General features: G+C 51.0%; 1 protein-coding gene across 4 annotated transcripts in view; it reads left to right on the top strand.

Annotated features, from left to right (window-relative positions):
- rnf220a (ring finger protein 220a) overlaps window positions 1-13,979 on the top strand; it is a 118,867-nt gene extending 104,888 nt beyond the window's left edge. Inside the window, exons 6-15 of one of the 4 annotated variants that reach the window (XM_068341304.1) lie at window positions 456-498; window positions 1,080-1,126; window positions 1,709-1,838; window positions 5,487-5,679; window positions 5,768-5,823; window positions 5,936-6,047; window positions 10,148-10,259; window positions 11,817-12,011; window positions 12,445-12,519; window positions 13,550-13,979. In XM_068341304.1, the coding sequence (XP_068197405.1) occupies window positions 456-498; window positions 1,080-1,126; window positions 1,709-1,838; window positions 5,487-5,679; window positions 5,768-5,823; window positions 5,936-6,047; window positions 10,148-10,259; window positions 11,817-12,011; window positions 12,445-12,519; window positions 13,550-13,621 (1,035 nt within the window). In that variant the 3' untranslated portion in view covers window positions 13,622-13,979. Of the gene's footprint in view, window positions 1-455; window positions 499-1,079; window positions 1,205-1,708; window positions 1,839-5,486; window positions 5,680-5,767; window positions 5,824-5,935; window positions 6,048-10,147; window positions 10,260-11,816; window positions 12,012-12,444; window positions 12,520-13,549 lie in introns of all 4 variants that reach the window. The other 3 variants (XM_068341303.1, XM_068341306.1, XM_068341305.1) reach the window with 3 other exon arrangements.
- The last annotated feature ends 429 nt before the right edge of the window (window positions 13,980-14,408 follow it).

The raw sequence follows: 14,408 nt of genomic DNA, 5'->3' as shown, positions 1-14,408 counted from the left end.
TCAAACCCGCTGCTGCCCCCTAGTGGCCGCCAACCGGAACAACACCCAAACCTGCCTCACTTCCGCCTCCAGCGCGTCACGTGATCAAAACAAGCCAACATGGCGTCGGACATGAGCGATATGTGTCTGTACGGGCGCCACTTTGAATCCTTTCCCATCCAGATGTAATAACGGAGCGACGCCGGGTTTTTGTAGCGCGTTGGCCGCCTTGAAGCGCAGCCGGACGGCTCACAGCGGACAGTTTTAGCGGCCGCGCAATGAACGGAGAGCGAACCCCGACCGCCATGGAGGAGGAGGAGGAGGAGGAGAAAAACAATAGAGGAGTAGGTCGATGATGAAGATGTAGCTGAATCATCTCCACCCTGAAGCTCCTGTGTGTGTGTGTGTGTGTGTGTTAACACTTTGTGTGTCCATCTGAAGTTTGTTTCCTCTTTCTCTTTTTTTTTTGTCTGCAGACGTTTTTACGAGTTCGAGCAAACAGGCAAACAAGACTGAACGGTAGGTCCCTGAACGCATCACCGGTGACGGCTAACAGCTGGGAGGAAAACGTTTGATTTTTATTTTATTTTTTTTAAAAAGATGACGTTTTAAGGGTTTCAACAAGTTTATCATAATAACACTTTATTGTGGGTAAACGACAAAAACATTTTAAATATATATGACATTAAAATGTGAAAGCGGGTTGAGCCATGAGGCTAACAAGAACGACATCATCCGCAAAAAAAAGAACAAAAAAACAAAAACAAACAGATGAGATCCTTTGGTTTGTCAGCTGATGCTGTTGCCTAGCAACCGTGACAGCTAAGATGTTTGTTTTTTTGTAGGATTAAAAATATTCCTGTTTGCTTTTTATTTTATTGTTTTTGTTTTTATTTTATATTAGTCGATTGATCCCCAAAGGGAACTGACTTCATGTGGAACCGAAAAATTCTATTGGGTGGGGGGGACAGATATCCCTGCCGGACCTCATTAGCGGTCCTTTGATGACGCTTCTGTCGATTAACGCCGGAGGAAGAGGAGGGAGGATGAAGATTGTAATTGTGTGTGTGTGTGTGTGTCTCTGTGCCCCCCCCCCCCAGCTCGTATAGGGAAGATGAAGAGGAGGAAGCCTGAGGAGGGGGGCCAGGTATGTCCGCTGTGCAGCGCCCCATTGGCTGGGAGCGAGGAGGAGATGAGTAGACATGTGGAACAATGTCTGATCCAGGTAGTACAACCCCCCCCGACACCCCCACCCCCCCCATCACCCGAAAACCGGACGTCCTGTCGACCTCTCTTCTTCCTGTAGCCGCCGTCCAATCACCTGTGGGCATTAGAGCAGACACCAACCAATAGGATCGATGCATTCACCTGGTGGGGGGGGGGGGCATGGTTCCGTTTGCCTGCTGTAGACATAGACCCAACAGAACCGGGGTGGTGGGGGGGTTCTCTGTAGATGCTAACCAGTTAGCTTCCTAGCTCCTCCTCTTCCTGCCCCCCCCCCACTCTGCTGTAGCTGTAGACACACTAACACCCCCCCCCCCCCCGCTGTACCATCATATGGCAGCTGCTCATTGGTCGGTGCAGACGGGGGGGTCACAACTTTCCTTCCAACACGCCGTTAAAGCCGTTAAAACCGTTAAAACCGTTAAAACCGTTAACTGTTGTTGATGCTAACGTGTTGTTTCTTGTGTGTGTGTGTGTGTGTGTCTTGGTGTGTGTGCGTGTTCAGCGTGAGGGCGCGTTAGGCGACGACGACTCCGCAGACATGGACGGCGAGAATGGGCGGGGCTTTGAGGAGTACGAGTGGGCGGGGCAAAAGAGGATCAGAGCCACGGCTTTGCTGGAGGGAGGCTTCAGAGGTACGCTCATGCACACACACTCACACACTCACACACACACACACACACACCCGTCCCGGAATCGGAACCCTTGTCGTCTCGGCACCTCCGCCGATCTGGCTCCGCCCCCTGGCGATGACCTCAGTCCGAGGCGGGGCCGACGGCGGTAACGAGACGACCCGCTGGCCTCGTTTCTCCCTCTGTTCGATCCGTTGTTAAACACACTCACGCTGAGCCTCACCTGCCCCTCACACACACACACACACACACACACACACACACACACACACACACACACACGGCGGGGGCAGCGACCTTCCTTGAATCCCCGGCGTCGTTAGAGGAGCGCTGGACCCTTCTGCCGCTCTAATAGGCCAGCTTGTGATGTGTGTGTGTGTGTGTGTGTGTGTGTGTGTGGGTGTGTGTGTGGGTGTGGGAGGGGGTAACTGAGGTGGCCGGGGGGGGGGGGGTCGACTTGAAACGTCTCTGAAGGTGGATTTGGTGTTGAATCCTGCCGACTCTGGAGGGGCCGTCTAGACGGATATAGAGATGATTTCATGTGGGGGGGGTGGGGGCTCAGCTGGAGGGATGAAGAGAGGGCCTCTTCCTCTGTGAAGTGCCACCATCCTCCCCTCCCTTTGAGAACGGCAGGAAGAAAGGCAGAGGGGTGGGGGGGGGGCGTTAGGGGAGGGAAAAATCGAACCAGACGAGTTTGTGATTCAACTCTGTGTGAAGAGACTTCCTGTCCGGGTCGGATCCGTCGGTTGAAAGGAGCGTCGCTTCCTTCATCCGACCGACAGTCGGATTCATTAGAGGCGTCTGACTTTCCAGGACAAACGGGGGCTGTGGGGGTGAGGGGGGGGGTCACAAAGTTTCCAGCAACGTTTTGTCACGTCTGATGGAAGTTGGCGCCAAAATGAGACAAGAAAAGATTTTTTTTTTTTTTTTTATTGTAATTTTTTTAAACTTTTTTTTCTTCCTTTTTTTACATTGAAATTAATTAATAAAATTTAATAATAAAATCAAATTAATAAATTAATTTAAAAGCTTTTTTTTTACATGGAAATATAACAATTTTTAATAATTGAATTTTTAAATTAGAAAGTCTTCAGTCAACCACGACTTAAGCCCCGCCTCCTCCTCATCGTGACTCATCGGTTTTTGATTGGCGTTAGCTGGACGGCTAACTTATCGCCGCGCGATGAAACGGTTCTTTACTCAGTTCCTTATCGGGTTTCCATAGCGACACCCCGCTGACCTTAAACCCACATCTGACAGCGGGGGCCAGCTGAAGGTCCAGATCCCGCCCCCTGATGTGTGTGAGTGTGTGTGTGTGTGTGTGTGGGGAGGGGGATTAGGTGGAGATGGCCCACAATGATGCGCTCTTTGTAAACGGACTTCAAACATGGCCGCCTCAGGTCTTTGTGTCTCTCTTGACCCGTAAATGGCACCGAGATAACGCCGCGACCTTTGACACGCCTCCTCTCTGCTCCTCAAGGGGTCCCGATAATTGCTATGGTAACGGGATGTCGGTCGATTCCGGACCGAGTCGTTTCGATCTCGACAACGTCTTTAGAAACACGCGTGCCGATGGCGTTGACGCCGGCGCCGCCGCCGCCCACGATGGCGGGTGAGGAGGGGAGAGCAAAGGGCGGAGACGAGACGAGACGAGAGGTCGGGGGGCGATGAGAGCGAAGGAGGAGGAGAGGAAACGCGTGTGGGCGTCGGCGCGTCGCGTGAGTGAAAGGCGGTGAGAGTGGAGCCGACCTTTCCCTCGCCAGATTAGATTGGCCTGCCAAGACCGCTTAGGGGGACACACACACACACACACACACACAGCGATATGTAGAGTGTGTTCGCACAAATTAGGTCGTGTTTCATCCAATTTTTTTTTTTTTTTTTCGACACTAATTTTTAAAATGTTTTGCTTTTTTCAATTTCTTATGTTATTTTCTTGTATTTTTACATTTTCGTTACTTTTCTTACAAAAATGTTACAATTATTTAATGTGTTTTTAGAAACATTTTTAAAGTTTATTTTATTAAGGTTTCAAATATTCTAAAAATTCAGACAATTTTCTAAAAATTTTCTAAATTTGAGAAAATTTTAAAAAGATTTTCTAAATTTTTTTGTTAAATTGGAAAAAATGTAGTTTTTTTCATATCATTAATTTTAAAATTAGCTGCAGTGTTTTGTTAGTTTTTCACTTTAAGACATTTTTTCTATTTCTTATATTTTATTTTCTTGTATTTTTACATTTTTGTTACTTTTATTACAAAAATGTTACAATTATTAAAAATTTTCAAGTTCTATCAATCTTTCAAATTTTCTTAATTTAGAAAATTTAGGTCATTTTCTAAATTAAGAAAATTTTCTAAAATTTCTTAAATTTAGCAGAAAAAAAATTTAGAAAAAAAAAATTAGAAATATTTTTTTAAAATAGTTTTTTCATGTGATTAATTTTAACATGAGCTGCAGTGTTTTGTTAGTTTTTCACTTTTTATTTACTTATATTTTTCTACTTCACGCCGTGTTTCTGTTTTAAACGTGACGTCGCCTTTTAAAAGAAATCAAGAAACTCAACTCTTCTTCTTCTCTCGCGGCGCGGCGTTGACCTCCACGTTTCCTCGTCGCTCCTTCTGGTCTTTGTGGTCGTCGATCAATAGTTTGATCGTTTATTATTTCACCACCGCTAACAGGAAACGTTAGCGGTTTGGAGTTAGCGCTAGCTGATGGATGACGGGCACCATGCCTCACCTGTCTGAGCTGACCCCCAGGGGCATTGTGGGTAGGACGACCCGGGGTTTAGACTGATGGTGTTTTGATGGAGGTAAATTTATCTGGAGGTCTGACCTTTACTCCTGCGGTGACATCACAGACAGATGCTCACCGTTAGCGTCCAGGCTAGCGCCTCGGTAACCGGCGTGTCGTCATGGCGACCGTCACCCGCTTCTATGTGATCACTAAAAAACAAACACGAGCTCGTCGTAAAACGGATCGGCGTCTGCTTCCTACCCGTGAAGGAGAGGCGGCGAGGGTTAAATAAGATGGCTGTCAGCTCTGGGCTTACACACACACACACACACACACACACACACACACACACACACACACACACGGTACTAGTCCACCTGAGAGCTTGTAGAAATTGGGATAGGTGTAAATAAGACGGCTGTCAGGGCTGTCACAGGTAGACACACACCGTCAGAGTCACGTCTCAAGTGAAACACACACACACACACACACACACACACACACACACACACACACACACACTGACAGCAGGACAGACGCTCTAGAAACCAACGCTGAGGAGTGACGGACGCGAAGCGGCGCCACCGGCTAAGTGGAGCTGAAGGCAGCGGCGAAGGTTTGTGTGAGCGTTCATCAGCGGGTTTATAGAGGTGCCACTCACACACACACACACACACACACACACACACACACACACACACACACACACACACACACACACACACACACACAGATTGACGGCTGAGGTGTCAGCTCTCCTCCTCCTTCCCATTCCTCCACAACTAAAGCGGTTACGTTTTTTTTTCTTCTTCCGCCGGGGGGGGGGGGGACGTCGTCGCGTCGACCAGGGGGGGGGGCGTTTCCTTCTCACCGCCGGTCACGTGACCTCCCTAACTCCTCCCTTTCCTTCCGCAGGAACCGGCTTCGCCACGTGCAGCATCAAGGAGAGCGCGGCGGACAGCGACGCCGACCTGGACGTGGACGGCGACGACACCCTGGAGTACGGCAAGGCGCAGTACACCGAGGCCGACATCATCCCCTGCTCCGGCGCCGGCGAGGACCAGGGCGAGGCCCGGGAGAGGGAGGCGCTACGGGGGGCGGTGCTTAAGTACGACACTCCCCCCCCCCTGCTAAAGCTAGCGCGTCGCTAACCGTCCCCACCCCTTTCCGTTCTGATCCTTCTCTCTGTGTTGCAGCGGCGGGATGCCGTCCAACAGAATAACGCCCGAGTTCTCCAAATGGGCCAACGACGGTAAGATGGGCGTCGCCCGGCGGAAGGGCGTGGTCGTCTGGTTGCCGCGACGACCAACAGAAACCTCACTCATTCCGTGTGTGTGTGTTTGTGTGTGTGTGTTTTTTCCCAGAAATGCCTTCGACGAGCAACGGGGAGAGCAGCAAGACGGACGCCAGCACCCCCTCGTCGTCCTCCTCCTCCTCCTGCACCCCCCGCACCTGCAAAAACAGCGAGATCGAAAAGTAAGTTGACCCCCCACCCCTACCCCCACCCAAAAAAAAACAAAAAACCCAACCCCACCCCCCGTCTCGACTCATCTTTAGTCGTTTCCTTGGAAACGAAAGACGGACAGTTGAAGTTTTTTTTTCTCTGCATTCTCTCGCCCCCCCCTGTCACCCCTGGGGGAGGCAGGATGTGATAAATGCTTCATTTGAATGAATCAATCCACGCCAGAGTGTGTGTTCTCCCCCCCCATATTAAATATCAAAGGAAAAGGGGGGGTGCTAACCGGCGAATCAGCAAAGCAGCTTGAGGCGTATCGATCGGTACGGGGGGGGTTGTTTGTGGATGTGATGTCCTTGTTTGTGTCTGAGAGAAATTTAATTTCTATTTTGAGATGGGGGGGGGTTTAGACTTAAAGAACTTTGCCTTGACATCCAAAATAGGAAACCTTTTGGGGGGGGGGGGCGTTCCTTTGATGCTTGTTTTAATTCCAGCTTCTCCACCGATGTTTTAAACACAATCAGGGGGCCATATCAGCTACAGCTGAGGCCTCATGGTGGGAGCTGGGGGGCCCGGCTCGCTCCTTAACCCCCCCCCCCACACACACACACACACACACCTGGTATTATTTAACAGGAGCCCCCCAGCAGCAGGAGCGGTCGGTCGGTTCTGCTGCTCCTCCGTCCCCAAATGAAAATGAGATTTGTCTCCTTTGGTTACATTGACACACGGCGTGTGTGTGTGTGTGTGTGTGTGTGTGTGTGTGTGTGTGTGTGTGTGTGTGTGTGTGTGTGTGTGTGTGTGTTCATGCGTGTGTGTGTGTGTGTGTGTGTGTGTGTGTGTGTGTGAGCGAAAAATCCTTCTCCGTCTCTGATCCCAGATGGGTAATGATCTGGTGGCCTCCCGTGGCATCCTCGTTCCCCCCTGCTCATTCCCCTGCAAGATAAATGAGCACACACACACACACACACACACACACACACGAGAACTACGCCTCAGATGCCCCCCCCCCCCCCCCAAGATAAATGGCCCCTCCAATGCCGCCGATGTGATTGCTGCCAAATTTGCTGCTCCAGCTGGAACAATGCGGAGAGATTTCCATGTGGTTCCTGCAGTAATTGAATCTGTCCTCAATTTGGATGTGATGAAGCTAGATTTGTACCACACACACACACACACACACACACACACACACACACACACACACACACACGTCTCCTCCTTTTTTATTGTCGTCGTAAAGCCACATTTCTCTCTTCTTTCTCGTTGCCATTTCTCTTTTCCTCCTCATCCTCTGTCTCCATTTTTTTTCTTTCCTCAGGCACTTACAAAACGCCGCCGTCCTCTTTCTTTTTTGTGCCGTCTGACACACACACACACACACACACACACACACACACACACACACACACACACACACACACACACACACACACACAGAGAGCGAGGCAAGGGAAATCAATAGTGACTTAAATGTTTTATCACGGTGTGTCGGTGTAGTTAAGGCCTCGGTTAACAGGGAATGATGCTGTAAAGGGATTTTACCGCCACACACACACACACATATGTGTGTGTGTGTGTGTGTGTGTGTGTGTGTGTGTGTGTGTGTGTGTGTGTGTGATTCACACCCCAATCGGTTTGCTCCAAAATATATTTTTAAATTAATTCTCTTGTAATCGAGTCTTTCGGACGTCGTCGTGTGGAGGAAGAAGTCAGTGAGGTCCAAAATGTAGGTGGACAGTAGATTAAGACGCCGGCCTGATGGAGATGGATGGTGGGGGCCTTCAGGGACACACACACACACACACACACACACACACACACACTCTCACTGTCTCACACACACACACACACACACACACACACACACACACACACACACACTCACTGTCTCACACACACACACACACACACACACATGCACGCTAATGAAATGAGAAATAGAGCTGCACACATCGGAGCGCTAAACAGTGGGGAGGCCCAGTCGTCTATCTGTCTCTATCAGACCAGCTTGTCGCCATAGCGATGGCTGGAGGCGGGAACACACTTCGGTCTCTCACACACACACACACACACACACCGGCTGGAGCAGAAACGTGCTACATGAATGTAAACCCGTGTTTCGCCGTTGGGCGATCGGGTTCTATGACATCACGACCTGCGTCGGTTAGCGAAGGTCATTCAGGTCACCGCGGGTTCAAATCCCAGAAAACACCCGGGGGGGGGGGTGTTTTATATGCTGTATGTAACGCTAACCATGTATGTAGCTAAGCATAGCCCATACGTAGTTAACCATAGCACGTCTGTTGCTAACAATAGCATGTCTGCAGCTAACTATTGCCCGTATCTGTATAAATATAGCTCATATGTAGCTAACTAGAGCCCATATGTAGCTAACATAGCACATCTGCCGCTAACGATAGCACGTTTGTAGATAATGACCACAAATCTGCCAGTGGCCTTAGCGTGTGTGCTAACAGGTTAATTAGCCCAGTCGCTATTGGAAATGACTCTGACGATGTCATGCTATCATTTTTGTGCTAGCCGTTAGCATACCCTCTGTCATCCAGTACCTCTGAAGCTCCTCCCCCCTAACATCCTCATGTAGCTCTGATGTTTGTCTCCGGCGGCAACACGTTACCCCCCCGCCCCCCGGAGACGCTCCTGTCGGCGCTGAAATCCCGTTGTCCGTTTTTTTAAACCACCATGAAATAATCCCGGCCCTGCCTCCACGCCCCCCCCACCACCACCCCCACCACCACCCCCACCAGCCCTGTTTTATAGCGCTGGGGGAGTTAAACCACTTTTTAAATGTGGTTTTCTATAAATCCCGGATCTTTATTACGGGGACAGGATGACCAGGTGGAGACAGGAGTTCTGCTGTCAGATGAAACTCTTCTGTTTCCTCCCCAGGACAGGAAAGGAGAGTTTGATTTCCGGCCGAGTGGCATGGGACGGGCGGGGGCGGGGTTTATTGGAGCTGTTAAAATAGAAAGCCCCCACCCCCACCCAACCCCACCCCCGACCAATCCGGCCCAGTCCAGAATCTACTAGCGCTTTATAAGCTAGCAGACTAATCAAGGCTAAATGGGTTTTTACGAGCTAAGCGCTAATATGAGGAGCGGCTAAGGCGGTTTATGGGGCGTCCAGACCCAACCGGGTCTTTATAGACCCAGGACAAGGGGGAGGAGCCGGATGGATCGCCACGGCAACGACACGGCGAATTGTGGGTCGTCTTCCGGACGTCCGGGTAAACAGGAAGTGGATCCTGGAAGAAGATGAGGTTGATTTCTGAACTCGCCGCAAACGCGGAAATGTCGGGTTTGGCGGGAAAAGTGGAAGGCGGAGTTTAAACGCTCGATTTATTTTAATGAGGCTGTTGGACGCCCGGCGGGCGGGAAACCACTTCCTGTTTAAAAAAAAAAAAAAAAAAAAGGCGGGAAAAACAGACGGGAATTCACAACGTCCAGCCTCCCCCTCGTCCTCGCCCCGCGGCGGATCCTGTTTGAGCATGCAGCGGATGAAGCCATATCCGAGGACACACACACACACTCACACACACACACACACACACACACACACACACGTCCACTTATCACCCGCCCCCCCCCACCTCTCCTTTTCCCCTCCTGCCTGTCCTTCCCCATCCAGATCAATACCATAGATCAGCTCACTATCGGGCTGCAAAATGACCACATCACCATAAACACACACGCTCCTCGTTCAGCACACACACACACACACACACACACACATACACACATTTCCGTGTAATAAGCGGCGTCCTCGTCTCGCCGCGTCGAATCATCGCCTCCATCGGCGGCGGCGGCGGCCAATCGATCGGGTTATGGCGGCTTCATACGCCGGCGGACAGCGTTAAAGGCACATTTTTTTTCTTCTCGGGCTGCACATTAATCAGAGGCTGCTTAAAGTGGGGGGTGGGGGGGGCAATGTGATGGGGGGGGGGTAAAAGGTGGGGCTCGAGGAGAAGAACATGAAACCCCAAAAACTTATTTTTAACTCCTCCCCCTTGGTTTTTCCACTGTTAGTCTCTGCAAAGCATTCTGGGAATTCTTGTTGAGATGACCCCCCCCCTTCATCACTTGCTCCTCTTCCTCAGGGTGACGGAGGAGGAGTCCACGGCGACCACCATGGAGGCGCTGAAGGCTCGGATCCGGGAGCTGGAGCGGCAGATCCTCAGGGGGGACCGATACAAGTGTCTCATCTGCATGGTGAGTAGCAGCGCGACCGGCCAATCACGTCGCCCCGTGACGAGGAGGGGCGGGGCTGTCGCTAACGGGAAGAAATAAGTAGAAAAATCTACATATTCATGAAAAACGGCGACGGCGTCGGGGTGTTTCCCGGTTTTTTGACGCTGGAACGCCCCCGATTTGGGGAGGAAGGGGCGGGGGGGCCAGAAGGCTCCCGTGGTCGTGGGGTCATGTGACGTGTGCACGAGCGAGTGGGTGTGGCCCAGCTTGGTGTCGTGTAGTGAGGCTTTGCATGGCTTTGATCGCTTGATCACCCGATTCCTGTTCGGATCAATGACCTGCAGCTCTGAGCTCATTGGTGATCGATCGGTGGGGGTCGTTGATGTTGATCAGATACCCCCAACACCCCCTCCCCACCCCCACCCCCCCATCAGTGTTTGTGTTCCCACTTTGTGTCGAGTTTCCATCCTGTCACCCGTCAAGCCTGTGGACGGTGCAGCGTCGGCATGTTTGTGTGTGTGTGTGTGTGTGTGTGTGTGTGTGTGTGTGTGTGTGTGTGTGTGTGAGGACGTGTAATTACCGATGCCTTCCTAAAGGTCGCCGGGTGCCCGAGGTGACACGGAGGGCAAAGCACAGCGATCGATCACACACCACCTCACAGACACACGGCTCCTCTCTGCTCATCTGTCAGCGTCCCTCATCACACACACACACACACACACACACACACACACACACACACACACACACACACACACACACACCACAGCTAATCCATCTTTAGCTGGTGGCTGCCTCCTCTTCATCGTCGATGGTGCGATCAGGAGGCGTTCAGGGGAGTCAGGATAGATCTCTACCGCCACCTGCTGGTCAGACAGCAGAGGTTCATCCACCGGTGACACTTCCACATTAATCCAGTGGAAACATTTATTTATATCAAATATATCTACACGGAAAACTAGAATTCACATGAAGAGTAACAAGAGAAACAAATACTTTATTCTTTTGTCAAAGATGTTATTCATAAAAATATTTTAAAAGAACTTTAAAATAAATCTGAGATCAGATCTCGAATGAAGATCAAACGGAAATACGTCCCAAAACTGGGATTAATAGGAATTAATCATTTAAAAAAAAAAAGTAAAAAATTATTTTTAATAATAAGAAAAAAATGTTTTAACTGAATTTATTTCAGAAGTGATCAGAAATCAGTTTGATTGTATTTGATCTGTGTTCTATTTAAGTAAAATTTTCATTGTTTTTGAGTTTCCCAGAAAACTTTAACACTTTTTTTTAATGAAAGCGAAAAATTTCTAAACGCCGACAAAATCATTTCAAACACACTTAATTTTTCAGATTTTCCCGACATGCTTTACGAGCTCATCTGCGTTCTTACTGGTGGAGAGCATTCGCTGTGTGTTCATTGGCTGTCCAGGCTGTGTGTGTGTGGGGGGGGGTTGTGTGTGTGTGTGTGTGTGTGTATGTGTGTGTGCGCCTCTATGATTAGCTTCCACCTTTCGCCCCCCCACTCCCTCCCCATCTCCTCCCCCCCACTCCTCCCCCCCATCCCTTCCGCAGAGGAAACCTGCTATCCAGTCAGGTGCGGAGATCAAGAGCCTAGGGGCGTGGCCAGGGCCCCGGCCACTGGCCAATGAGGTCGGAGAGAGGCAGCCTAAGTCCCTCCCCCTCGGCCTGTACTGCCTGTACAGGGGCCTTGTGATTGGTGGCTACGGCAGCGGCATAAAGAGGCTCCTCCCACCGCCCCTACGGAGGGTAAGGCACTCCCTCCCTCCCCCACCTACCCCCAAAACCCCCCCCCCCCCGTGGTGCTTTCCAAGAGATCCAGTTCATCCGTGGCGTTGTCCCTCATCCTCTCCCCCTTCTGCTTGCCCCCCCCCCCTCCATTTCTGCTCGTTGCCTGCTTGGTATTGTGTGTGTGTGTGTTGGTGTGTGTGTGTTGTAGTGCAGGTTGTTGGTGCTGTTGCCCCCCACCCCCCCGCCCTCCCCATGCTGCCTTGCTCAGTGGTTCTGTGGCTGTTGGCTGTCGCTTCATCGTCGGTGGTTTGATGAACGGCGTCGTCGTGTTTGTTAGCCGCTGTGGTTAACGTGTGTGTGTGTGTGTGTGTGTGTGTGTGTGTGTGTGTGTGTGTGTGTGTGTGTGTGTGTGTGTGTGTGTGTGTGTGTGTGTGTGTGTGTGTGTTCACAGGACTCCTACTCGATGCCGCTCACCTCCATCCAGTGCTGGCACGTCCACTGTGAAGAATGCTGGCTCAGGACTCTGGTACGAACACTTCCTCTTCCTCCTCCTCTTCCTCTTCCTCCTCCTCTTCCTCTTCTTCGTCTTCCTGCTCATCTTCATCACTTTTGTTTCCTTCTACGACTTGGCGTCGACCAATCGCAGCTGCTTTGCGCGCCTCCGTTCACACCTTCCACACCCTCTGTCGGCGCTCTGATTTCCAGGATCGACCCTGAACACATCGTCTCCACATGTGGACGCCGCTGCCGTTTGACGCAAATAAACACGAACGTAAACAACGTAAACAACAACAACAACAACAATTTAAATCTGATTTTTGGATGTTTGACTTCAATTTATTGGCAGAGAGGAAATAAACGACACCGTATTTTATTTATTAATATTTATGATTGATTATAGAGAATAAACAATAACAAGTGGGTGGAGCTTGTTTTTTTGACCAATTTGTCGCAGGCGTTTCCTTCACTCTAGTTTTTTATTTTACGAGGGGCCCTGAAGGCGTCCCGTCGTTTGCATCTGGGTGGCGTTGGCTGCGTGTTAACATACGGCGCTTAAACGCACCGCCTGCATACGGCCGTAAAACCGGGAGGGGGGCCCGACTGATCAAAGTCGGGGGCCCCCGGCCCCTCGCCGCTTTAACGAGCGCCGGCAGCTGGAGCGGCGGGCGACGCCCACGGGCGCCCACCCACGCCACATCGGCAAGCACGCAGGCGAGCATTCTGGGAAGTTATATTATGGACGTGGGCGGGGCAACACGTCACATGGGCGGGATATTTGAAACGTAGCTAATAGCGGTTAGCATGGAGAACAAACAAAATGAGTTATCAGAACGGGGCTAAGCTAACGTTAGCTGCTGAAGCTGCTGCTTACTGGTTTGACTGGTTTTAACAGCAGCCGTTTATGGGAGGGGGGGTATGGGGGGGTCTCTATGGAGAACCGGTTTTAACCGTCTAACCGTTAGTAGCGAGGCTAGCAGTTTGTGTAGCACTCTCATCTTCCTCTTCCTCAGTGATGAAGCTAACTGCCCCTCCCTTTACACCCCCCCCCCCCACAGGGCAACAAGAAGCTGTGCCCCCAGTGCAACACCATCACCTCGCCCGGAGACCTGCGGCGCGTCTACTTGTAAGGAAGTGCCCGCCTCCTCCCAGGCCGACGCCCACCAGGGGCCGACGCCCACCTGCTCGTCATCACCTTCATCGCCAATCCCTCGCTCCTCACGTGGCCCCCGGACAGCTCCATAGGCGTCTGGAGACGGGACAGGCTCCGCCCCTTTCTGGGGGAGGATCAACACTGGACGAGAGCCAATGACTGCGCAGCGTTCACTGACTTTCTGCCCCGGCCACGCCCCTTCTCCCCCCCGTCCTCACCCCCCCCTTCCCTCAATGAGACCTGCTTCAGGCAGCCGGAGCTGAAAGGAACTCCTCGACCCCACCCCGACCCATCACCCCCCCCACTCCGGTGGTGTCGGACAAAAAGACTCGACAGGAAGCTTCTTTTTTTTCCCCCCCCACGTTGCTCAAGAGAATTAAAAAAGAAAAGGAACTAAAACTGAGCTCCTCCCCTTCCCCCCCTCCCCCTCCCCTAAGCTCCTCCCCCCTTTCGTGGTGTTCTAGTGAAGTAAACCAAAATTTCTCCCCCCCACCTCCAAGATGCAGTGCAAGCACATGTAATATAGTTCTATGTATGTTTACAATGTTGGGTGTAAATGACATAGAGTCCGCACACACACACACACACACGCACACACACACACACACACACACACACACACACACACACACACACACACACACACACACACACACACGTATATATACTGTTTTTAGTTGGTTCAGGAGACAAAAAAATGGCTGAAAGCAAAGAAGCCTTCTGTATTTTTAAGAAAACTATTGGTTGAATTTCACCCTTCAGGA

The sequence above is a fragment of the Antennarius striatus genome, chromosome 18, assembly GCF_040054535.1.
Source record: "Antennarius striatus isolate MH-2024 chromosome 18, ASM4005453v1, whole genome shotgun sequence".
NCBI classification, from domain to species: domain Eukaryota; kingdom Metazoa; phylum Chordata; class Actinopteri; order Lophiiformes; family Antennariidae; genus Antennarius; species Antennarius striatus.
Note: the sequence above shows the minus strand (reverse complement) of the source record. Positions and strands in the feature narration are given on the sequence as shown.